The following is a 27104-nucleotide window of genomic DNA, read 5'->3' as shown; positions in this document are numbered from 1 at the left end:
CTGCAAAGTCTGTGAACAAAATCTCTTTTGATACTGTGTATTGCATAGCATTGTGATTGATATTTTTAGTGATATATCAAACGGGAGAAAGCTCTGGTAGTATACATATTCCTCTGATCTTAATTAGCAGAATGTTCATAAACCCGAATATCAATTTATCTACTTTTTATGGGCAAAATGTTACGAGATCGTCAAATTCACCTTCAATGAACATTTCAGGGTGTTCCGTACATTTGACATATCAACCAAGAAAGTGATATCCCGAAGCAGCAAGGCGACACTCCCCTTCCCTCCTGAGCACCGTCTACATTCGGTGCGCGTGCGCCTCTTTCACGACGACACACTACAGACATACTTCCGCCGGTTGCAATTCAGCCCGGATGGCATGCTAATCGCTGTGCCAGCAGGGAGGATAGAACCGGAGCAATCACATCCGGACATGAAGCCTATCAATGCTGTATATATTTATACAAGATATTCTTTGAAAGTGTAAGTTTTTATTATAGCTGGAAGTGTTAAACAGAGTGATGGGTACCGATGAGCTACCACTGGTTGAGTCACCTCTGGTTTATGTTATGTATTATGTGATTTGGAAAGTGTTGCTTAGTAGACTTCGACGTCGACCGGTTTCGTAACTAGACGTGTTAAACTTGCTTGCTGCCTGGAGAGCCGGGTGATCGGTGGCTAGATAGCATATGGATATCCTGTGTGCCAGAGCCAAAGGGTGTAGGATTAACACACGTCATGCTCACGCAAGTAAGTAAGTAAGCTGGGAGTCTCGTTGGTGGAGCAGGACATAGTCAGCGCAGTGGGTCGATTTCATTAAGCTACCTACTGCTCGTTCACTACGCTGACTTCCCTGAGAATAACGAGCGAGAAACTCTAGGAATTGCTCTGTTCAAATAAACTTAAATGCTATGGAATACACTTTGAATCAAATTTGTGTGGATTCTGGAGCCGTGTCGTCTTTCCATACATCTTTATCTAACACGTAGTCTTCAATTTTTTAATATGACTTTTTAATCAAAATATGTTTAATGTAATTAGGAAATGATAATCTTAATATATGCTCCGGAATCTTATTGTAAAAACGTATACAGTTGCCCATAAAAGAGTCGTTTACTTCGGTTAAACGAAATCGTGATACCATGAATTTGGACTTAGCTCTAAGGTTAATTATTATGGATATCTTCTTTCTTATTGAAATTATGTATATTTTTACGGGCATATAAAATATTTGAGTAAATGTACTGTGATGCCACAGTCATGATACCAGTCTCCTTAAACTTTTCCGTGAGAGAAACCCAAGAGCCTAGACGGTACACAGAAGGAATCGCTCGTTTTTGCAATACAAATACGGTTTGAATATCTGCTGCTTTACCCGTGATGAGAATCCCGTAGGACATTATACTATGGAAGTAATTAAAGTAAACTAGTCTAGCAGTACTGACATCGGTAAGCTCACGTATTCTGCGGATTGCGTATGCAGCGGAGCTTAATCTGCTGGCCAGGGAAGATATATGTGGAAACCATTAAAGTTTACTATCTAAGGTCACTCCCAAGAAGACTGCTTTATTAACAGGGTTTAACTTTTCTCCGTTTATTTGTATGCTTGGACTAGTTTCAAATTGAACACATTTTGTCTTCTTGGCATTAAGTAATAAATTGTTAGCATTAAACCAATATCTTAGAGAGTTTATCATTAATGTGGTCATAGTTAATGTCATGTCTGTGTGTTTTAAAAATCAAGGATGTGTCGTCAGCAAACAATACTATTTCGCAATGGCCCTTAACAAAGAATGACAGATCATTAATGTAAATCAGAAATAAGAAAGGTCCAAGTATTGTGCCCTGCGGAACACTCATTTTTACCGGAGAACCCAAAGAAGTCACTCCATTTGTGTCTACTTTCTGTATTCTACCTTTTAGGTATGACGAGACAAGTTCCGACGCTTTGCCATTTACACCGTAATATTCCAGCTTCTTAATAATAATATGGTCAACGCAATCAAATGCCTTTGAGAGGTCACAGAAAACACCAATAGCATTCTGGGACCTGTCCCAAGCATCAAAGATGTGTTTTAGTAACGCTAGTCGATCTACCACTAGTAAACACGTATTGTTCACTATGAAAAATATGATTCCTACTGAAATAGGACAGTAATTGAGTCAGCATATCCTTTTCGAATATTTTACTTAAAGCTGGTAAAATTGAAATGGGCCTATAGTTGCTAGGATAACTTTCCTACCACTTTTGAATAAGGGAATAACCTTGCTGTATTTTATTAAATTGGGAAAAACACCTTCGTCAAAGCACCTATTGAAAGCTACAGCTAAATGTGGGGAAATTAGATCAATAACTGAGTCTATAACTTTAGTTGATATGCCCCAGAGATCTTCAGTTTTTGTAACATGTATTGATTTAAAAGCTTTTATGATGTCTTGTGGATTAACATGACGGAAATGAAATAAACTGCCACAAACCATAACATTTTCCTTTAGGAGATCAATAGCAAGAGAAGGGGAGGAATTTAATGATTCTGTATTGTTCACAGCAATTTCCGAAAAGAACGACTCAAAAGCTTAGACTACCTTGTCTTTAGATTTGATAAGTTTGCCGTCTAATTCTAAACCTATATCTCTATCGTGTTGTTTAACCCTTCCTGACTTTTTATTTATTATGCTCTAACTACAACTACAACAACAGCTTAACTTGAGATTTGTCTCGACCAGTGACGGCAGGATCTATGCGCGCCAGCACGCAGGCACAGATGCTCCTCGTCATCGCCTGCATACGGAGGAGGATCTAACCGTGTTTATCGTGTTTTTGGTAAAGACGTTCGTTCCCTTGAAGTGTAGACTATTGGTGGTTACTAGGACTCCAAGTTATTTATTTATTTATTTATTTATTTATTTATTAAGGATTGCCAACAAAGTTTACAACTTAACGTATACAAAACAATAAATACTTATTAATTAACATATAGTTGCAACTTCAATTATAGGCAACCACAGCATGCACTTACATGTATATTTAAATGTACAAAAAGAAAAATGTCTACCAATAAAATGAAATTAAAATTAATAATAATAATAATAATAACAATTTAAATCCAATAATAACAATAATAAATTAATTAAACCTAAGCTAAAGCTACAAAATTGTTCTTTCCTTAAATTTATATAATGTATCACAAAATATGTCAACAGTTTCATCTTCACCGGACAGTCGATTATATAAACTAGATAGGCGGGGGACTGGCGAATGCTTTCCTACATTCGTTCTACACAAACGGACATGAAATAAAGGACGCGGCTGTCGAGGCGGACGTGGGGGTACTCGCAAACCAAATATATTTAGAATAGACGGACAGTCTATCATGCCGTTCATAATTTTATGTAAGAAACATAAGCCTAAAGTATTTCTCCTACCATTCAAAGTTTGCATGCCAAAGTGCTCAAGTCGGGCACTGTAACAGTTTACGCCATGAGGCGGCCTGAAGCGATACGCCAGGTGTCGTAGAAACCTTCTTTGGACTCTTTCAATTCTCTCAACATGGACTCGGTATGTTGGGGACCACACAACGCTACAGTACTCAAGCTTACTTCTGACATAGGCATTAAATAGTAATAAGGTAGTGGAAACCTTCCTGAACTCCTTTCCATTTCTAAAAATAAATCCTAGTGATTTGTTAGCAGCGGCCAGCATACTGTCAATGTGAATAGAAAATTTAAGCTTGGAGTCCACCACTACACCCAAGTCTCGTATCTTAGAAACTTCTTTAAGAGTTTCATCTGAGATATTGTACTGGGTACTGAGAGGTTTACGTTTTAATGTGAACTTAATATGGAAGCACTTACACGAATTCAGATACATTTTATTAATGTGACACCAATCAATGAGTCTATCAATATCAGCCTGCAACAAATCAGCATCATTGAGACTTTTAATAACACGCATTATTTTAAGATCATCAGCAAACAAATAGCAGATCGAGTTCTTAAACAATCTTTCAATGTCATTAATGAATATAATGAAGAACAATGGCCCAAGGTTTGAACCTTGCGGCACTCCAGAGCATGAAATAAAAGGATCTGAACTATAACCATCAATTACAACTCTAGAACACCTGTTATTTAAATATGATTGACACCACTGAAGTAGGGAGTCCCTAATCCCGAAGTGAGCTAATTTGTTTATCAATATACGATGATTAACTTTATCGAAAGCTTTGGAAAAATCGGTATATATTGCATCTACTTGTCCTGAAGTATCGACTGCCAATGCTACATCATCAATGTACTGGGATAGATTTGTGTCCGTAGATCGCTTCTTAATAAATCCGTGCTGATTCGGTGATAGTTTATTCTTGACATGCCTAAACATATGACTATGTACTATCGACTCAAAGACTTTTGCTACGGTGGACAATATAGAAATAGGCCTATAATTCGTAACCAAGTCCTTTTTTCCATTTTTGTGAATTGGCACAATTCTAGCACGCTTCCAAGTGTCAGGAAATATTCCCGTAGTAACAGACTTGTTAAAAATTATGGTCAATGGGACTGCTAGTTGTTCAGCACAATTTGCAAAAAAGACTGGCGGAAAGTTATCAGGACCTGAACCTTTACTTAAATCAAGATGCTTGAGCTTATATTCCACACAGTGAGATTCAATCACTAAATCCGGAATCGCATCCATCATGCCCACCTCATCCAAATCAACATCACCACCAGTATCCAGTTCGTACACGGAAGAAAAGTGAGTTGCAAACAGGTTACAGATCTCACCTCCTTCATATCCTGTAGTGTTATTTAGAGACATAGATGGCGGATAATTGGAACCGTTCTTACGCTTATTTTTAATATGTGTCCAGAAAAACTTTGGATTGCTGAGTATTAACGTTTCTATTGAATTAATGTAATTTCTGTAACACTCCCGCATTAGGGCATCGCAGTCTTCGCGCAAATAATCAAATTCTATCTTGTCGAGCCGATTCCTGTATTTTTTGAATTTAACATGATACTTGTATTTAAGCTTTAGTAAGTTTATCAAAGCTGGCGAAAACCAGACTGGATATTTATTAAATTTAGATTTGCAAGATAATGGTATACATTCTTTAACAATTCTATCCAAATGCTCGTAAAATATTTTAACCATATCATTCACATCAACACACCGCTCATATAAATCATTCCAGTCAATTTTACCCAGTTGCAGATTGATAGCATCATAGTCAGCCTTGTGAAAGTTCGGTTTAGGTTCTGTATTTGAATTGCGAGGTTTATTAGGAATTGTAGTGATTTCAATGTCTATGTCCAAAGGGGGATGGTGTTTGTCAATATTTCGCAGTGGTCTAGTACATTCATAAATCTTAATGTCTGGCATGCTGCTTAAAACAAGGTCAAGAATGCGATTGCCGCTGTTTGAGACATGGTTAAGCTGAACAAGATTATTTAAAGACATGAAATCTATGAAACTCCCCCTCAAAGAACAATTTTCATAACCAGTTGGTGAACTGTGGCCCCGATCAACATCAGCTTTCCATATTATTCCTCCCAAATTAAAGTCACCCACAATAATTGTCTCACCATCACTCTCACAAGCACCGCACGACTTTACCAGGTAGTTGTCCAAAATAGATTGTGATACCGGAGGAGGCAGGTAAACAGCACAAATATTTAACACTCTTGATTTATTTAATATAATTTGAGTCCAAACATCTTCGCAATCACTCTCCCACTCATTCATTCGTCGCGATAAATACTTTTTTAAAACAGCGATTAGAACCCCTCCTCCCCTCTCTTTAGAACTGCACATAGGTGAGCTTTCCCTGTCCCGCCTATACACATCATACCTGTCATCAAATATTTCGGCGTCAAAAAAACTGTTGTTTAGCCAAGTTTCTGTGAAAATAATAATATCGTAGTTATTTCGCAATATTTCCTCACGAACCTGTACGTTATACAATCTAAGGCCTCTAACGTTTTGATAGTAACATATTAAATTGTATTTAGTTAGTATCATATAATTTACAAATAATACAGCGTCCATGAGTGCGAACTGCAACAATCGGATTAGAGCGTTTATACATTCTTTGAATACAATATTTATCTATTTGTTTTGGTGTTTTTACTCTATGCTTTATGCTCTGTGACTACTTTAACACTTATAACTATTCTAGGTGGTATCAATGCTTGTATTACAAACGTTTTTCTTTTACTCGTTCGATTTCATTCTTTTTCAGTTTTTGTGTGCAACCATGAACAGGAACTGCTTGAGGATTTACACCTTTCTTGTTATGTCTTATTTATTGTGCTTATACTCATTTTATTAAATTCTATATTATTCGCATTTCACAATATACTTACCCTATCGCATTATCGTACATTATATTAATTATGATGCCACCTAAACATAATAAACATTTGTTCAAAAGCAGGCTCTATGACGCCCAATCATTGAACACATGTGGTGACGACTTAATTGCGGCTGTTCAACGCTTCGAACCCGACATTTTCGCTATAAATGAATCATGGTTGAGAGAAGGATTTGAAGCTTTGGCGCCTCTCTTGTCCGGCTACAAAATTTAAAATGCTCCCGCGTTCGACTGAGATTCGCGGGGGACAAGGAGGAGGTATAGCATTTTATATTCGGGGCGGTGTTGTTGCTAGAGCTATCCAGCACCCGTGTTCTCCGGTTGAACAGCGATGGTTGCATGTCAATATGAACGGTCGGAGGTTGGCGGTCGACACGGCATATCGGCCGCCGTGGCAAGCAGTTGACTTATTTTTGGACGCTCTTACGGATACTGTCACCGCGCTTAGGTACAAATGTCGACAAAATTATACTTTTAGTAGGTTTTAATATAAACCAACAAAACACAGATACTGCGAGCTATTGTAAATTAAACTCATTTTTACATTCTACTAGTCTGCACCAAATAGTAAACGAACCCACGCATTTTACTGATTACAGTGCAACTGTGATAGATCTGGTGTGCACAGATGCGGTGGTAAGGGTGTTATTAGAAGTATATAATGTCTCTCACCTAAATGGACACTGCATGGTCAACGTTACATTCAACATAAAAAAGGACAGGTATATTCAGAGACACGTCACCTATCGCCCTGTCAAAGACATACGTTTGGACATTTTTGATAGAGAGTTAACCGTTTACAACTGGGATCGTATTTATAGCCTACAATGCGTGGTGGACGAAATAGTCGAACATATTAATCATGTTGTTTTAGATTTATTCAATCGGTTCGCACCCCTGAAGACAGTTTATCTGAAGAAAAAACCCCTACCGTGAATTACAAACAATTAAAATTCATGATAATTTTACTCTCAAACGGTACCGTTCTTCTGGTAGCGAAACTCATAAATCCCTTTTATAAAGTTATGGAAAGACAGGTCTGAGAAACTTTACTTTCCGAAAAGTGTATTTATTTTAACAAAACTATAAACGCTTATTCTAAAGATTCGGTAACTCTCTGGAAAAACCTTAAAAAAAATGTTTTGACCTCGTCGGAAAAATAAGAGTGCTTGCCTCAAAATTTCAGCAACCCAGATGAAATAAATAATCATTTTCTCAATGTCCCCTGTACCAACAGTGTTCCAATATTAAATATGACCTACTTTGAGTTTCACAGGTTTAGCGATAAAATATTCACATTGAGGACCGTGAATGAGTCGGAGGTTGGAAAAGCTATCCTTTCTATTGAATCGAATGCCCTTGGTGCTGATGGAATCAACATGCATATGATGTTATTAACTTTACCTTACAGCTTACCCTACATCACCTTCTTCATAAATAAGTCCATCGCCACGGGAACCTTTCCACTTGCTTGGAAAAGAGCTCTCATAACTCCAATCCCAAAGACATCCTCTCCGATAAACCTCAAGGACCTGAGATCTATAAGTATTTTGTGCTATAAATGTCCAAAATTTTAGAACGCAGTTTAGCAGATATACTGGCAGTTAAAAAATGTCCTGGAGAATAATGAGCTTCTCTCAATTTTTAAATCAGGATTTCGTAAAGGAGTAAGCACGACGACTGCATTGTTGGATGTTATAGATAATATACTGAATGCACAGGATGCTGGAGAGGCTACTTTGTTAACTTTATTAGACTTTTCCCGGGCATTTCATTCAATTAGTATACCACTCCTCCTACCAAAACTCGCATTTTACGGATTCGACCCGAAAACACTAGCTTGGTTCAATAGCTACCTGAGTGACAATTCACAATGTACCCAAATTTATTTACCTAATGGGTCTCGTGCTATGTCCGAAGAGAGAGCAGTTGTAAGAGGGGTACCTGAGGGCTCTATCCTGGGTGCAATATTGTTTATTTTATACACAGCTGACATTATAAAACAAATTAAGCATTGTAAATATCACTTATATGCTGATGATGTCCAATTGTACATTCCTGTGGTTCCACGACATGTAACATCTTACCTAGACAAATTACATTCTGATCTAAATGGTATGACTCACTGGTCTGCTCGAAACTCCTTAATACTGAACCCCAACAAAACCAAATTTATGGTTCTTGTTTATAAGGCACAGATTGAATATTCTTGGGTCGAAAATAGAAGAAGATGGTAACGAAGTTTCGGAACCTCGGAATCCTCATGAATAATCGCCTCCGCTTTGAAGACCATGTGCTAAATACTGCCAAAAACTGCCGCTTTCGACTTAAGATATTGTATAAGATTAGTAGATTTTTAAATGAAAAGGTTCGCATCCGCCTCTGGGAATCTTGGGTTCTCTCTAGACTCATAGAACGCGCGTACGGAACGCTTGTATTAGGTTCTGTTATAAAGTCCCCCCATGTACACATAACACCCAAACTTAACAGCGAAGAATTGTTGAATATGCAATCGAGAAGGACTCTTCACCTTGCGGGTTTGGTACACGGGATCGTTAAATACAAGCATCCTACTTATTTGTATAACAAGTTGGAGTGGGCTACATACGCATACAACTCAAGAGGGATAAATAGTTTTATACTTGTCACACTGTCATAAAACCAGAGCTTTTGAGGGAATTTTCCGCTACTACTAGCCTTAGTAAATGCTGGAATAATCTCCCACCTCCACTTAAACTTCCATTGTCAAAAAATACCTTAGAGCTACTTTGTTAGAAAAGCAAAAACAGTTCTGATGGCGGTAGCTTTTCAAAGTACAGAATAATCGAGATATAAAATAGGTATCTAGGTATATCTTATAGACTATACTTGCGTGCTTACATGGGAAGCACTCTCTTCACTGACACTCATTCATGTTTTATTATAATTTTATATAATATAATGGCATATGTTGTACACTCACTATATGTATGTATGTATTTGTAGTATATCACCATGTTCTATATATTAATATTGTGAAAGTGCTAAACACCTAATTATTTACTGATCTTCGTTTTTTGGGATCCGGTCCATGCCGGAACATTTGAGGATGCCACGGAAGATCAGCGTCAGTCTCCAGGCTGCAATGGGTTCATGGTTGCAACCAAGCAACTCATTGTTTTATGTATTTTTTTTCTTGTATATATAATTGTAATTATAACTGAAATTTTTCATTATTATTATTTCTCTTTCCAAATTTACATGTGTTTATTGACGTGTTGTAAACCGTGAATAAATCTTTTTCTATTCTATTATAGTGCCTCCACTTAAGTTCCCACTTGAGCGCACCTGTACCCTGAGTATTCCCGAGAACCACTAACCCTATATGGATCATTGCCTTGCAGGCCAGCCTGCGTCCTGCCCTGCGGCGAGGCAGCCTTGGTGACGCGGTGGTCCCCTCGCTCGTACGCGCTTCGACCGAACGGGCCCCCTCCGGCCTTCCCCATCCAACGCCGCATGCTCTTGGCCGTGGCAACTAAGCGTTCTGTCTTGTTGTATGACACACAGCAGAAAACGCCCATTGCCATGATTAGCAATATCCATTACACTAGGTGAGTCCGTGTACCATTGAGTCAAACATTTCTTTCAACTGAAATGGATCATGCAATTAAGGGTTGAATTTGGAACAATAGCCTGCTTATGTAAATAGACGATTTATAATCGAGCTACGTCTTAAAGTCTACTCGAGTCTTCGCGTGTTACAGACTGACCGACTTGTCGTGGTCTCCGGAGGGCCGGACCCTTGTGGCGTCGAGCACCGACGGCTTTTGCTCCGTCATCACGTTCAGCGACCACGAACTGGGCGAAGTGCTGCCCGAGCCTGAACTGGACGGTACTGCTAGCCATCCAGGTTCAACCGTCTTTATGTCTTGCTAATTTCTATTTTGTTTGTTTGTGTGGACATCATTCGTGTGTCGACATAACTCGTGAGAAAAATGCTTTGCCTGAACGCATTTGTTGCGTAAATAACGAAAACGTGTAACAAGGTCACTTTTTATTACAGAACCAATGGAAATTCAAAAACAAGATACTCCAGAACCGAAAGAAAAACCAGAAGCGTCCGAACCAAAATCGACCACTCCAAAAATCAACTCTTACATGAAATTCAAAACGCCCTCTGAAAAATCACCCAAGAAGCGGACGAAGACAGAAAACGATCAACAAAAGACTCCGGTGAAACTGGACGTGCTGATGGAGACCGCCATGCAATCGTGGTCGGACAATTCGCAGAACGACGTCATCAAACCCGTGGCGGACAAACTGGTCGAAGTGATGGAAATCGACGACAGCGGCGATATAAAACTCGTCTACGAGGACACCGAATGCTCGAGTCAGTTGCCTACGGAGGGAAAGTCACCGGAGACCGCAGCCGCGCCAAAAGTGGAGAACGCCAAGCGGGAGAAGTCGCCCGAGCGCAGGGCGCCGCCCGCGCCGCGCAGGGTCAGCTTCGTCACGCTCTCCAGCCCCAAGAACAAGAGGCGCTGACGCGAGGCTTTCTCCCGCAGTCTGCCCGCCGCGGCGGCGTAGACGACGGGCTTTCGGGGAAGTACTCCACCTCGGCGAGGCTGTGCAACGTCCCTTTTTAAATTGCCGTCGAAGTAGCCAGACGCTTTGTCAAGTACAGTTTTTAATACAATTTTTTTTTTGACACGTTGTATACCCCTGGGTGCGGTCCGCTGTACTGCACCGTACGTCTGCTAGTTCGAAGAGGAATCGGTAAAGACATATAATTAATTTTACAATGACGAATAATAATCTGTTACTTAGCCCGACTGTACATAGTTCATTGTAAGTGTAAATGTAAGAAGTCATAGTTCATAGTTTATTTTTAACAAAATGATACAATAGTGGAAAAGTAAACATTTTTAATAAATATTTACATTCAATGCACTTTATCACATTTCAAATAATGAGAGTATAATATAACAAAATATATCTATCAATAGAAAGTCCATACTTACCTAACACAAAATCAGGTCATCGGTGTGGCGCACTTCACACGGTGCCGCACTTTGCGGTGACACCGCAGTATATGACACGCAAGCGTATAAGTTACACTATTTCGCGATGCGACGCATATGTGCTATGCAACGCGGTGTTTCACATAAACAAACCCGACGCTAGAGCGAAACGAAGTACGACACCGTGTGTGATACACCGCATTGTAAATTCCCTCAATATTTCAAATTAATCCAATGTTACAAGTCCCTCGAAAGTCACACTCTGTAACATAATTATTGCGTGATATGAGCGTTTAATAATATTAACTTTAGTACTACAACTAAAACGAAACTACGCCAATTATTTCTTACTATGAAATATTTCACACTGTGATTGGACAATAGTACATATAATAAAACGGAACTACGCTTCATATGAATAGGAAAAACGAAAGGTCCATAACGAATAACAGCAAATGCAAACTTGCAATTCTGTCTTTACTAGGATAAAGACATTCTGATATTTTGACTTGGGATAAATAAGGATATACGCTCTATTGTAATAACATGAAATACATTACAAGGAGTCCGAGTTGTAATTCTAGGGTCGACTAACGCACAAGAGTGAAAAAAGTACTTCATTTGTTAATATATAGGTAGGTAATTATATATTTTTGTATTGTTTTCAGTGTTGGAAGTTAGTTAGAAATTTATGAAGTAACAAATGAATTTGACTTATGTTGGATTTTGACTTATGTGCTTTAGTTTGCCGACCCTAGAATTTTACATCATGTCACGGTATATATGTGTACAATATATGTGTGCGCAGTAACAGCTTGATTTATCATTTACTCAGGAGTTCAGGAGGGCTGGTTGTCGTAAAAACCACAAAGTTATGATAATGTGGTGTTACTGTTATTGTATATTGGCAAATAGTCAGATTCGAACATAAACACCGAAGTGTCTCGATTTATTGGCTGTTTAGCATATGTTAGAATTATAGAAGTTTGCTGTTAGTGATATGATAGAGAGTTGCTGACAAATCATCCCTTAAAGTTTATTGAATTTCAGCCTATTTAATTATTTCAAATTATTCAATAAACACGTTACAAATTATTGAATCAATAATTAAAGCTCTCTTTTATATGACCATCGCATCTCTGTTGACAATGTTCAATGTATCCAATAGCGTTAATTATTTTCCGATTATAATTTTATTTGAAGCAAATTCGAGTTCAGAATAACTTGTCGGAAGGGTGAAGCCAGTTTTCGAAACGTCCTACAAAGCGGCCTGTATTTATGATTAATGTGTTCTTTGAAAAGTTGTCTTATTTATCGGTAGAGCCTTGCAAAGTCGCGCAGCAGTCGAGTCATTTCTTTGCATTTCTCTGCCCTGCAAAGTAGAAAAAATACATCAAGGACGTTTAAATATGTTGAGATAATTATTAAGCAGCGAAAGCACTGTCGTCTGCGTTCCCGAAAAGTACATTAGGCATTAGTCGTCGTTCGCACCTGACCGCGTACTGGTGGAACTGCCAGCACTGCTGCTCCGTGGCCACAGCGGCCCTGTCCTGCGGCAGCTTCTGCACGGCCGAGCGCACCCAGTCCACGCCGTGCGCCTTCTGCCACGACACCAGCTCCAGCAGCACCTCGGCCACCTCGGCCAGCATGTACGAGTGCAGGTACAGCACCGACGACTCGATCAGGGCGTACGTGATGCTCTCGCCGTACTCCTTCAAGACCGCCGTCGCCAGCTCTACGGGTGAACGGCTTCGGTTAGGTGATAGCGACCAGCGTTTTAACGGTGCACAAGGCGGGGAAGACAAACTTAAATGCGCTCTCGACGACGAGGGTCGAGATTGTTAGATGTTAAGCGGCACGCACAAAGGGACGGGATGGCCGCGAAAAGCGCTCACCGCGGATGCGCTCCCGGTCGGGGCGGGCGTTGTTGGCGGCCCTGGTGAGGTCGTAGAGGAACTTCATGACGGAGGAGTTGGCCTCGCGGTGGTCCAGCCTCGCGGCCAGCGCCGCGCACTGCAGCACCCCCGCCACCGCGCCCGACGAGAGGAACTCCAGCGGGACGCGCTGCAGGAACCTGCCGCCGGACGAGACGCGGGTCAGAGCCGGGCGGCGCCGAGGGCGGCCGCGCCGGGCCGGGCGACTGACCGGATGCACAGCCGGAACAGGTCGTCCACGGTGTCGGGGTTGTCCTTGAGCCCGTTCTCGCGCTGCAGCAGCAGGAAGGCGCGCGGCATGAGCGCCTGCAGCATGGCCACGAGGTCGGGCCCGCAGTGCGGCACGGCGGCCAGCTCGTCCACCAGGATGGAGGCCAGGTACAGCAGGCACGAGTGCGCCTGCGCCTGGTACAGCGCCGCCATGCTGCGCGCCAGCGGCGGCAGCAGCGCCGCCAGGTGCCGGCCGCAGCAGCGCAGCGCGAAGCGCAGCGCGCGGCAGGCCCGCTCCATGACGCGCACGTCGGCCTGGAACCTGCCGCGGGCGACGACCGTCAGCCGCCGCGCCGCCGCGCCGCCGCGCCGCCGGCCTGCGTCGGCCCCGCCCGACCCACTCACTTGGTCATCACGTCGTGCAGCACGGGCCAGGCGTCGCTGATCGCCGGCACGCACGGGTGGCCGGTGGACGCCGTGGTGGTGGGGAACTCCACGTCGCGGAACAGCGCCGCCAGCCGGTCCAGCCACAGCACCGGGTCGCTGTCCGTGCCCTTCTTGGGCGGCTTGTCCGCTTCCATCAGCTCGCGCAGGGCCACCAGCTGCACCGACACCGCTTCGCGCATCGCCACCGCGAGCTGCGGCGCAGTGCCGATTTGCAAATTGTAATCAATGTTGCGGCACGAAAGGGAGGCCACGACGCGGGCCTGCCGTAGAGTATACCTGTTCCTCGGGCAGCCGTCCCAGCGCCGAGGCCAAGGCGCGCATCAGCGCCACGGCTGTGGGCAGCGGCAGCGCGTTGGCGCGCTGAGCCAGCTGCAGCAGCACCGGCACGTGGGATGCCGTCTGCATGCGGCACGCTTTGCAGATATTCTAGCCAATATTCATTTAAAATATTTATTACGTCGATCCTGACTCGTCTATTGACCCTGCCACCTAAACGAATTGTGATATACCTGCAGCGCGAGGGCGGCGGCGTGCGCCAGATGCGGTTGCTGCAACGCCAGCGTGAGGTGGTGGACGGCGGGTGGCACGCATTCGGGGTGGCGCTCGATCCACTCGCTCAGCTCGCCCAGCAGCACTAGACACGTCTTACGTACGGCCAGGTGTGCCGTCGGCGACATGGACAGAATCGCCTCCACCACCTTCGGCACGTACTCGTACTCGTCTCTGCGCGTAGAATCCGACCGTCACTTTTACCACAGGCGTGTTCCTCGACGGGAAACTGACGATGACAACTCACGGTAGTATGTTCTTGGCGACCGCCTGCATGACGAAGAGCGCAGCCTCCGTCTGCTCCCAGGAGGTGTCGGCGTGCAACGCCGTAAACATCTGCCGGAACACGCTGCTCGAGCCCACGATGAACACGACGTCCTTGATTAATTCCATTACCTTCACGCGGAATTCCTGTGCCCCAACACACACAACAAATTACTGTAGACACTTTTTCATTTCTATTATAATATTGCTTCTTGTGTACTCTTTCCTTTAAAAATTCCTTGAATCAAGGACTTGTAATTAAAATAAACTTGTAATTAAAGCAAACACAAAGGGCGTTACCCTTAATGCCAATAATAAATAATATGATAAAATATAAATACTGAAAAGAAATACATGATGTCAATTCACCGAAATTAAAATAAATCACATACTTTTAAACAAGCTGGTGTAACATACTGGCCCACAGGCTTGCTCGTTGTAGTAATGAAGCAAAATGGCCAATGTGTGTAAATAAAGGAAATGTATTATTAAAACAAAATTCTAAATGAAAGTTACTGCCTTTACAATACTTACATAAAACTCATCCCCCTCCTCAGGCAGTTGACTGATATCTGGTTCCCACTGGCAGTGGCGGGCCAATGCCTTTATGAGCCTCTCTATGTGTGGTTTAAACATGTCTGTGAGGGGTTGGTAGTCCCTTTGGTACACCTCTTCTGACAGTCTGTACCATAGGTTGAAGGTTATTTCTGCTATCTGTTGTATTAATAAAGAACCATAATAGCATAAGAAACTTTTTACTAACCAAAAGACAGATATAAATAAAATGAAGTAAACAAAAAATTATAATGTTGTTCCTTTCATAGATAGTTAATTGTCAAAATAATTATGTAATAAAAACATAATTTTCACCAGAACACCCTACCTCATAGTCATGATGTCCAACGCATACTAATGTTAATTCCAAAGAATGCATTGCAAAATGTGTCCCTCCGTTCAATGCACATATAATTATCTTATCTAAAAATGACTCTGCCAACTCTGTAAATACTCTTGCATAGTTTGAAGCCTTTTCCTCTTCTTCATGAGCTACAGCCATGTGATAGCTTTCCTCTAATGCTGCTACGCTATCAAATAGTAACCGCTCAATGTCATCATTATTGTTATTCTCTTCTAAACAGTGCAACAAGGCACATATGCAGTCGCAAGCTGCATCATGCAATGTATTTATGGAATTGTGATCTCTCAACACTTGCAAACAAAATCCAATCACGGCATTCTGTGGCACCTCCTGAATGTTTATAGCCTTCACTTGAATCCATGATGTCATACATTTGATTATTTTCAATGCTACAAGTGTGTTCTGCGAACTATTGATACTTTCTTTAAGAAACATAGTTACGACTTGAGAATTTGATCGTAATTCATTCTTTATATCTTCTCGCCGGTTCTCACCAAGTTTTAAGCTAGTAGAGTCAATTTCTTGAGGTATTACAGTCAATAATTCTAGTAGAGCAAAGTTGTTCTTGTTTGAAAATGATTTTAGTAGGTCACTAATGCAATTTTGCCAGGAGGGCATTTGTAGGGCTAGATCGGCGAGAGCAAGGCATAGTTGGGTCAAAATTGGTGAACTAGTATCAGGAGATATGCCTTCCAGATGAGCTACTAAAGAATTTCGAAGAGAAACTAAGGCATCTGCGGGTAACTCTGATAAGTTGTGTTGGACTTTAGATCTCATGGTCTGAGCTGCAAAATAACATGAGTGCACATCCTTTTTTTGTTGCAGCAATTCGTCGGCGATTTTCCACGAATGAATCTGGAAAGAAAGTAGACATGTTACTTTTCTTGGCTTCCTACTTTCCTCATAGTAGTATACTAATTTTTAAGGGATAAAGAAGATTGTCAGGCAAAATAATGAAAGTGCTTACAGATTTTTGAATGTCGCCGAGCCAAATAGAGGCCTTTTCTTTCTCATTTGCATTGGGGTTATCATACAAGGCGCTGATGGCCTGGTAAACAGTATCCATTGAAGGTATCTCCATCTTTCTGCAGTTTCTAAACACGACACACACTCAACACCGCACTTCCAAAACTGTTAAATACCACACTCTCATATTATAACGTGGAAAACAACTAAAAAAGAATTAATTTGCGAAAACAAGCACATTCGAAAGAAATGCTTGATAGATTCGTTCGATCATAGATAATGTGGGCTGCCGCTGTCACTCTGCGACTCCAGCACAGACTACTTAGTGAACTACGACGTGACTCAAGCACAACAAATTACCCTATTTTGATTACAGTTTCTTGGGCACACTGAAAGTTGTAGTTGTGCAACAACGATCCATACAAAATGGCACTTGACTATTCACTGAGTTTTGGCTACGGGCGTAAGTCTCTGTCCGTATTTTTAGTCTCTTCTTATTTGTTATATTTTTTATTATTCTTTTTTTATTATATTCCCGAATCAAAAGCAAACGAAGTAAATTAGTAACATTAGAAGTTTTAAGTTCACCATAGACAAGAATCGTTTAAAAACAAAGAGACAATTCTAGATTTTACGAAAATTAAAGAAATGAAAATATTTTTGTACAAAATAAACGGTTTCAATTTTATGGAAAAGTATATACTTTTAATTTCTTAATTTTAAAATAATTCGTATAAAAATAATATTTTTGAGTGAAACACAACACCAATCATAATCAGCTGTCAAACGTCAGGTCAAGGTCGATCGATATCCGTCGGCGAATTTATAAAAAATACATACCTAATTCCTACCAAATGATTCTCACGACCCCTACGATTGTCCGAGGAATTGCTGCATTCGCCAAGCAGGCTGCCGCGCGAACGCTCTACACGACACAAATAACCATGGCGCCAATAAAGGTAAGTTATTTGAACAAAGTTTACTTTTGTCAGAAATATTACGTAAATTGCAGAATATATTTGCTTTTCGGTGGTTGTAGGTTGGAGACCCAATACCTTCTGTGGATTTATTTGAAGATTCTCCGGCAAATAAAGTCAATGCGCAGGAATTATCATCGAATGGAAAAGTCGTAATGTTCGGTGTGCCTGGTGCTTTTACACCGGGATGTTCAAAGACACATTTACCCGGGTACATTGAGAAGGCTGAAAAGATGAAGTCGGAGGGGATCAAAGAGATAGTTTGCGTGGCGGTGAACGATCCCTATGTGATGGCTGCTTGGGGTAAGGAACATAATGCTAAAGGAAAGGTGAGCCTTATCTCTTGTTTTATTTATAAAAGGTTATCTTTTCAGTTGGGTAATGGGTGAACACCAGGGATATCATTTGTAGACACTATATAGAGCTATGTCTTTTTACTTAATGTTTTGCTAAGAGATAACAACTACTTTATATATATATAAAGTTAAAGTTGTTATAATAGGTATTAGTAATACTTTATGTAATTATCTATCTCTCAACATTTTCTTTCCTGTCTTGTATCAGTTCTCAATGTGTAATATAATATTATGTAGTTTACATTCCAATAATAATGTTTTAGTTTCTGCTGACTAAAAACTTATATTTTGTGCTACTTGTGGAGATTTGTAATTAGCATTATCACTTGTTACTCAACATTTATTTATTGTTAAAAATTCACTGTAAATCCTAAAAATAAGTAAATAAATAAAATAATTTTGATTATTTTACAAAAATAACTATTATTTCTAAAATCTGGAATCAATTACTAAAACATTTATTGTTATAACGAAAAGAATTAAAATGTATTAAAAAGTAATAATATTACGTATAAAAAGGTGTGGTATGATTGCATAATTTTATTGGCACCAAATATTCAAACTCATAGATAGTATGACAATAAAGAAACTGTAACAACTTATATTACATCTATGCCTATTTTTCTTATAAATATAATTGCTTATTTACTTAAAGAAATATTGAAACAAGCCACTTAATTTATGAGTTCTGCTTATATAGTTCACATTTCTAGAATGTACAACAGGATCAAGTAAATTGTGTAATTATTACACAAATATGTACAACTTCGATGACACAACACAGAATGTTGAATTGACAAAAACTGAAGGCGCCTTTGAAAGCAGTACAAAAGTGATGCAAAATCAATACAAGAACATTCCTTTGACCTTCAACCTCATTTGGTATTTAAATGAAATGTCTAAGTCGATACAACTTAAAAGTATCATTTATTTTTAGAATACATATCCAGCAAGCTATATCTATATACCTATGTAGTCAATATATTTGTGAAATGGTTTAACTTGGGAATAGAATTATCCACTATGATCCTCTTCTTCAAGAGTATGAAAATGTATGTTAATATAATTGAATTTCCATGGTGCCAAGGGAGTTTCAGGCAAGCATGTCTTAAGGCTCTTATTGAATGGACATTTAAGCTCTTTTCACTAGCTTACGCAAATTCCACATTTATAAGTGTGGTGACTTTCTTAAAAGATAAATCTTTGGAATTAAAGTTAGTTAATGCTAGATTTGATTAAGATCTAATGAAAAATATTATGTATTTCAACTTGTAATTTTTAATTGATTTTAACAATGTGGTTTGTTATATAAAGTGAAGGTTGTCCTTGAGTGTGTCTATATTGTTTGTGATTTAATTAGTAACAAATCAATTTTAATGTCTTTTGTTTAACTCTTAATTTGCGGTTACTGCGGATCCAAGACAGACCTATTTCCGGGTCTTATGGACGACCAATTAACTTCCGCAAGTTAAGAGTTAAATACAGTGCAAGGTCGAGGTACCGAGTATTTGAATTTAGTTATTTTAGTGATCATCCAGATCCATCTAATAAAATGTTTCTAAAGTGTCACCCCATAGAATGTGTCATGGTTGTAAAATCTAGATTTACTTCCTTTAAATATTTATCTTGACAGATCCGTATGCTGGCTGACCCAGCAGGCAATTTTATCAAGGCGTTAGACCTGGGAACGAACCTTGCGCCTCTCGGTGGTTTCCGCTCTAAGCGCTTCTCTATGGTCATAGAAAACAGCAAGGTGATCGAGCTCAATGTGGAACCCGATGGGACTGGCCTCTCCTGTTCGCTTGCTGACAAGCTCAAATACAAAAAATAGATTTAAAATGAAATGAAAATCAAATCAATGAAAAGCAATGTTTTGTTCAATTTGTAAAGATTTTTCCATAGTTAAATCACTTTTACTTAGATAGTTGCTTTAATTTGGCACCTGCACCTATGGAAATTATACTAGTTGGAGGTGTCAAGTTCTAACAATGTGTTTGTCTCAGTACCTTAGAGCTAATTTGTCTAACTCAATAAATTAAAATTGAGGCAGATTTGGTCAACTGTAAAATATTTAGTTGATAAGACTCCTTCAACGCCTAGTGAGATCAACACCTAATTACCTAGCTTTAAAATAAAATTATACGGATCCCCTAGACTGTCAGCACTCCTTGTGATATTTCAACTCAATTATGTATAGAATATATTAAACTTTTTGACAGTAAAAATTGTTTAAAACTTTGTTTTGTAATGATCCTTTAATCGTTTTACGTTGCTTGTATGTACATTGTATTTTGTAATGTCTGCTTTAATATAACGCATTTTTATGTAGTCTATTCACGTTTTGTTTTATTTTTTGTTGCTCGTTTGGAGAAGCAAATTATTTATGCGTTCAATTTAATGAATGTGCAAATGCGTATAATTGAAGTCGTTTCGTCTACGCCGTCAGCAGGTTGATGAAACACCAATGTTTCATCAACCTGAACCCGTTGCTTGAGCCAGTGGAATGAATTGTGAGCTGAAGACTGAGATTATCTATTCTATTTTTAAAAAGAAGGATGGACTGAGATTATCATAAACCCTTTTTAAACCTGCAAATCAAATTACAAAGTACTTTGTGATCAATAGCCTGGCTTGCCCTTGACGGATTCAATATACGCAGTTTTCACAAAATTTTAGCATTTTATTTATTCCTTACATACGGACTATATTTTCTGCGTAAAATGGAAAGTATATCAAACGTCAATATTGTCGCGTTTTGTTAGGTGTTAAAGTTAAAATATGCATTAGAAAGATAGACAAGCGTCATGCGAATCAATAATGTTCTCTCTCTGTCTTTTATTTCAAATGTGCTAAGTTATCGTAAATTGTCAAACAAACCCCATGGCTGTCCCTGTTGTTTATTTTCGAAAATAGTTCAAAAATATGAATAGAAGATTTGAAAATGTATAATAGAGTGCATTATTTCGGGACTATATTATTGTTTTGTTTGCTCGTTTATTTTGCTAAAGTGGTTCTGACGGAAATATTCGACGACGAAAGTGTGCAAGTCGACGAGTGGCTCGACCAAAATGATTTGGGTGAATATAAGAAATTATTCAGGGAATACGGTAAGTTATTACTTTGCTATCCTTTCCTTTCTTTTTGTCGATGTTTCAGTGATTTATTTTTAATTAAACTGTACGATGTTCCTGTCCGAAGAAAGGGAGGTTTTTGTTTACATCACAGACTTGCAAACTTACGATTTTAGAGATGAATTTTATATACCGTTCTGATAACCGTTATCTGGACCAAATCATAAAACTAGTAATAATGTAAACAGTAAGTGCTTATTTAGAAGTGGTTTGGTTATGTTCATTTAGTTTTTAATATTGTTGTTCTTAGTTCAATTTGTTTCTGTTAATATGTAAGTGTCAATAAATATTTTATGAATATTTCTTTGAAATACAATTTGTGTTATGATTTTGTACTTTCATGGCAGTTAATTTCCATTGAGTAATTAAGCCTTTTTAATTGTAGTAGAGTTAGTGTGTGTTCTTATTTATTCAATAATAATAATTCTTATTTATTTAATAATACCCTACGTAATTCTTCCATGGCGTCTTGGAACTTCATTTGTTGGTAAGTAAATCGTAATTTTGGTCAGATGACTATTGCCGGTAGAATTTTGCGCGGAGATTCTGATTGGCCAGAATTAGTGCTGCGACTGGTTCACCACTGGGCCGCACTGTGTCACACAGTAAATTACCATTTGTTCATGCTCTGCACTGTTTTAATTTTAATAATTTGAAATTTTTATTCTAGTCTATGCTTTTGCTTATGCTTTTGCACCAGACTTTGATGTTTTTGCAAATAGGTGGGTGGTTGTGTGTGATGAGTGTTTGAAGTTCTGTGAGAGAATGGATGACCGACTATCATCCGTGATTTACTATTAATATTATCTATTATTATAGTTATTGAATTCACGGTGCCTTGGTAATTTACTGTAATATTGTGTAATTTTATGAAATAAAATAAATATGTGGATTTCTAAAACAGACACCCTGATATTTATCTAGATATATGTCTGTGATTTCTAATAAAGATGTACACTTTTATGTGTATAGTATTCGTTTTATTAGTTGTTTAACAACTAATAAAATGAATATACAACAGTGGGTTCTGGGTTTTCATTCCCAGTAGCACGGCCCTGTGCTACCCACCGCGTCGCAAGTTGCGGATAGCGAAACGGCGACCAGATATGGTAGCTAGCTGCCTCGGCAGCCGCGCACAATAGAGCTTAAGGGGTGCTGGGGACATTCATGGCTGAGTTTCCTCTACAAAATAGCACCAAACCCAATGATGATGGATGAAAGTGGCGAGTATGAGCCGCCACTTGAATCAAAGCTGGGACCCGGGGAGATCAACTTCGTAAGCTTTGGAATGGCAATTGATCTAGGAGATGCTACTTCCGAAACTAAATTGCACCTGCTGCCTTGTAGGGAGATATTGGTTCATCAAAGGCTAGGGCGTCACCCCGAAGTTGTGTGGTGCCTTGGGAAAGCACCACACAACCTCTTTTCGTATGAAATGTCGGACAATAATCAGAAAGTTTTGCCATGCAATCTTGCTAGCACCCGGCGCTCACAGGTACCCGGGCCTGTGAGTGAGAAATTAGTTACCGAAGACTATATGAGGGCGGGCACCCTGGCCCCCATACCAGTTAATGCTACTGGTCTTAAAGAGAGCAATAAGAAGCTAGTTCAGCAAGCGTTCCATACCGGCTTGTTCACCACCAGGTAAAGAAGTGTCTCACTGAGTAACAAGGCTGATACTAACATAGAAGTTCCATTAGTCGCAAGTAACAGCTACACCCATACCTCCGAGATGCTGACCTATTCTGACCACGAAGATACTAATCACCCAACCTGGCAGAGAGTACCTACGCTTAGAAATGCAAAAAGATCTCTCTTCAAAAAGATCTTCACCATCCCCCGAAAGATTGATTGCCACTAACAGATTCAGTGGACTATCTACTGAAGAAATAGATGATGACGGCAAACAAAATAGCGAAACTCTAAATAAACCTTTAAAACCACCTCCTATAATCTTGTATGGCATCAAAGACGTTAACAAGCTAACAGAACACCTTGAGCCAATCGTGAATAATTCAGATTTCAGCTACAAAATTGTCAACCAAAATCAACTGCGTATCAGCTGCACCACCATAGGTGTACAAAAACATAATAGATGCAGTGAGAGGAAAAGGTTTAATCGGACATACTTTCAATAGAAAAGACAAACGGCCCTATAGAATCGTCATCAGAAACCGTCATCCCACAACACCAATTAGTGCAATAAAAGAAACGCTGGAAAGTACAGGTAATACCATTATTGGAGAAATAATAAATGCCAGATACGGACCAGAAAAGAAACCAACCACCACATTCTTTGCCAATCTAGCACATGGCTCCAAAAACAAAGCCGTCAAGAACCTCAAATACATACACCACCAGTTAGTTATTATAGAAGATCCACGCAAACGAAATGTAGTAGTACAATGCCAAAGATGCCAACAATACTATTGTTGTATATAATAATACTATTGATGCGTGAAATGTGCACAAGCTCACAAAACTGCGGAGTGTCCTAAGATCGACCGTAACACCCCAGCGAAGTGTGCCCTATGCCTAGGCGCCCATCCAGCAAATTACAAGGGTTGCAAGGTGTATAGAGAAATATTAGCCAGAAAATCTAACAAACAGCATCTAACAACACCTTAAACGCAGGGACCACCAAAAAGTTGCTGTTGGTCTCACTACCCAGTTCCCACTCCAACCCATTAATGAAAAGGTTAGACCATCTCCTCACCATTCTCAGCGACCCAGATATGCCGATGTATTGAAAGTCAATAAAAACAAAACGGCTGAAATCCCCTCCACCATAAGTCAAACATTGGAAGAAATGTTACTCAAACAAACAGAAAACTTCGATTTAATCTTACAACAGATGAGTGCACTTTTTAGCCTTATAACAACCCTAGTCTCCAATTTAGTAAAATGACTTCCCTCAAGATAGCCACCTGGAACCTAGACGGGCTGTCTCCAAACAAAGAAGAGGTTGAAGTTCTGCTGCACACCCACAACATCGATATACTGCTGGTATCTAAAACTCACTTTACGGCGAGTAGTAGGATCCGGATACAAAACTATGATATTTATGCCACCAATCAAAACCCAGATGGAACTGCACACGCTGGAGCCGTGATCGTGTGGTCAAGCATCAAACACAGTGAATTAGCATAGTTTAAAAAAGCCTACATATAAGCAGTTACTATTGCAATAGAGGATTGAAACGGAACGTTTAATGTGTCAGCCATATACTGTCCTCCAAGACATAAAATAACAGAAGGGCAATACCGTGAGTTATTTGACGCGCTGGGCGCACGTTTCATAGCCGGAGAAAACTGGCATGCCGAAAACCTCCACTGGGCCTCCACATTGACTAATACCAGGGGTAGAGAACTCAAGAAGAGTCTAGATAAGAATAATATCATCACGATATCAATAGCTGAACCTACTAACTGGCCCACCGACCCTAATAGGCTACCAGATGTCATAGACTTCTTTATTGTAAAGGGGCTATCTAGACTTTACCATTCGGTGCAGATGTGTCTGGACGCCAATGCCAATCATGTTCCGGTATTTTTAACCATCGGAACCACAGCCCTCAATATTCCCAGTGTACCCAAGCTGTATAACAAACGCACTGACTGGGTCTCCGTTCGTGAGCTAGTCCATGAGAGGCTTGACCTGAAGATTCCTCTAAAAACTGAAACTGATATCGATGACGCCACTATGTCCATCAAGACTATCCAAGAATATATATATATATATATATATACCCCTGATGTATACCCCTGAAGCAGCTGAACACACACCACAACGTAAAGTCTACTCGGAATGCATCCGTACAAAAATTATAGAAAAAAGAAGACTGAGAAGAGTTTGGCATACCAGCAGACATCGTAGTGACAAAACAGCATTTAATAGAGCAGCTAAAGAATTAAAAAGCCTCATAACAGAAGCTAATAACGTCGCTCTGGAGACTTACTTAGAGGGTCTCACCTTAACAAAAGCGACGAATTACTTTCTCTGTGGAAGATATGCAAAAACTTTGATCGGCCTTTACAGCACAAGCCGCCACTTCGGATGCCAAATGGAAAATGGTCTAGAACTGAACAGAGCAAAGTGGAGGCCTTTGCAAACCATCTGAGTCAAGTCTTCAAACCAAATCCTGCTAAACCGAATGCGGATGAATCAGATACTGACACCGTTCTTAACCAAGACTTTCAACTTGACCTTCAGAGATAATACTTTTTGAGATAAGTAGATATATTAAACTCATGCCCAACCACAAAGCACCAGTCTTCGATCTCATCGACAAGAAAGTCCTTGAAGAATAGCCGCGCAAAGGATTAGTATTCTCACAATGCTATTCAATGCAATCATGAGACTAGAACATTTCCCAGATCTGTGGAAAATATCCCAAATTATAATGGTCCACAAACCTGGTAAATCTCTTCTCGAAATCACTTCATATAGACCGATCAGCTTACTGCCTGCTATATCCAAGCTGTTTGAGAGGTGTCTGCTACATAGGCTGACACATGTATTTCAGGAAAATTCTGTTGTCCCTGACCAGCAATTTGGATTTAGAAAAGAGCACTCAACTGTAGAACAAGCCCACAGAGTATGCAGAGCAATCAGAAAGTCATACGAGAAAAATAATACTGCTCATCGGCTTTCCTTGACATACAGTAAGCCTTTGATAAGGTTTGGCACAAGGGGTTGCTATATAAAAAAAGTCTTTGCTGCCACACACATTCTATAGAGTCTTGAGCTCATACATTAGTAACAGAACATTTCAAATTAGGAATAGCGACCACACATCAGGATTTCATGAAATCTCTGCAGCTGTTCTGTACACACTCTTCACAGCCGACCTGCCACAAAACCCTAAGGCCACTGATGCTACCTTCGCTGATGACACGGCGTTACTAACCTCAAGTAAATGCCCAGTTGAAGCATCCCGACTCCTTCAAAGCAGCTTAAACGAAATGGTGGATTGGCTAACAAAATGGAGAATTGCTGCTAGTGAGACTAAATCAGTACAAGTCACCTTCACTCTCCGCAAAGAAGACTGCTCACCGGTCACCTTAAATGGCGTTCAACTCCCACACCGGAATATAGTGAAATACCTGGGAATGCATTTGTACCGTAGACTTACCTGGACGAAACACATCCAAACCAAAAGAGATGAGATCAATTTGAGATTCAAAGGACTCCTCTGGCTGATTGGACGAAATTCAATCATGGTGCCTTTGGCACATTCTAACTAAATGATAATATGCCGTTTGGCACCTTCAGACAATTAATTGTGACTTGCTTAAATCTAACTGTAGCTGTAGTTTACCAGTAACTAATAAGTAAAACAATACAGGTTATTATTACAAGATATATTTTATTATAGTAAAGTATCAATCCATGTTCATAATGTTAATGCCTTTAAAATATTCAACATCCTCAAACGTTTTATTGCATGTTTAAACTTTAATTAAAGCAATATATGGGCTCTTTATCGAGTTTTTCTTTTGTCAAAGTCAATTATATCGTTCAGATCAGAACCTAATTAGAGCCAACTCATTCGCGAATGAACGAAGCTCCCGTAGGCGGTGTGCTCCCATGACGTCGGCCTCCCCACCCGCTCGAGAGCCACGGGTGGGGGCGACCGCCACCCCCGGGCTAAACCGCTCAGTCGCGCCGCAGCCGTCGCGCCACGCGGACGTATCTGACTCTATGCATATCTCTACACATCACTAATTAAGATCGCTTTCAATCTTCATGTGATAAAAAATATTAATTTTCTGTCATAACACGTTCTAAACGTACTAAATATTTAATCTACTAAAAAAATTAACCAATTATCCTAAGTTAGTTCATATGTAGTGAATATCCTTTGTACTTAATGTAATGTAAATAAGTTAACAAAGGTTCGATGTGGTGTGCTCGACTTTGATGTTCTTAGGTTTCCAAGTGCAGAAATTGAGCGTGAGATTAGAACCCG

At 39.9% G+C, this 27104-nt stretch overlaps 3 protein-coding genes across 3 annotated transcripts in view; 2 read left to right on the top strand and 1 right to left on the bottom strand.

Annotated features, from left to right (window-relative positions):
- The window catches only part of LOC113226335 (chromatin assembly factor 1 subunit B), a 12698-nt gene extending 1762 nt beyond the window's left edge, over nt 1-10936 (top strand). Inside the window, exons 3-6 of the mRNA XM_026458921.1 lie at nt 188-489; nt 9764-9970; nt 10124-10269; nt 10423-10936. Of these exons, the coding sequence (XP_026314706.1) occupies nt 188-489; nt 9764-9970; nt 10124-10269; nt 10423-10904 (1137 nt within the window). The 3' untranslated portion in view covers nt 10905-10936. The remainder of the gene's footprint in view (nt 1-187; nt 490-9763; nt 9971-10123; nt 10270-10422) is intronic.
- Nucleotides 10937-11476: 540 nt separating this feature from the next.
- LOC113226345 (transportin-3) lies at nt 11477-17031 on the bottom strand. The gene is made up of 11 exons (XM_026458931.1): nt 16671-17031; nt 15668-16558; nt 15319-15498; nt 14768-14931; nt 14481-14694; nt 14248-14397; nt 13930-14162; nt 13526-13846; nt 13276-13454; nt 12872-13115; nt 11477-12752 (listed from the first exon to the last, which is right to left on the bottom strand). The coding sequence occupies exons 1-11, from the start codon at nt 16782-16784 to the stop codon at nt 12692-12694; spliced, it is 2751 nt and encodes a 916-aa protein (XP_026314716.1). The 5' UTR covers nt 16785-17031; the 3' UTR covers nt 11477-12691.
- Nucleotides 17032-17473: 442 nt separating this feature from the next.
- On the top strand, nt 17474-20333 carry LOC113226354 (peroxiredoxin-5, mitochondrial). The gene is made up of 3 exons (XM_026458943.1): nt 17474-17628; nt 17709-17975; nt 19636-20333. Exons 1-3 carry the CDS (start codon nt 17524-17526, stop codon nt 19831-19833), a joined length of 570 nt encoding a protein of 189 aa, XP_026314728.1. The 5' UTR covers nt 17474-17523; the 3' UTR covers nt 19834-20333.
- Nucleotides 20334-27104: the final 6771 nt, after the last annotated feature.

Source organism: Hyposmocoma kahamanoa, unplaced genomic scaffold, assembly GCF_003589595.1.
Source record: "Hyposmocoma kahamanoa isolate Upper Pololo Valley unplaced genomic scaffold, ASM358959v1 190, whole genome shotgun sequence".
In the NCBI taxonomy this organism is placed as follows: domain Eukaryota; kingdom Metazoa; phylum Arthropoda; class Insecta; order Lepidoptera; family Cosmopterigidae; genus Hyposmocoma; species Hyposmocoma kahamanoa.
The sequence above is the reverse complement of the archived record's forward strand: the minus strand, read 5'-3'. Positions and strand labels throughout refer to the sequence as shown.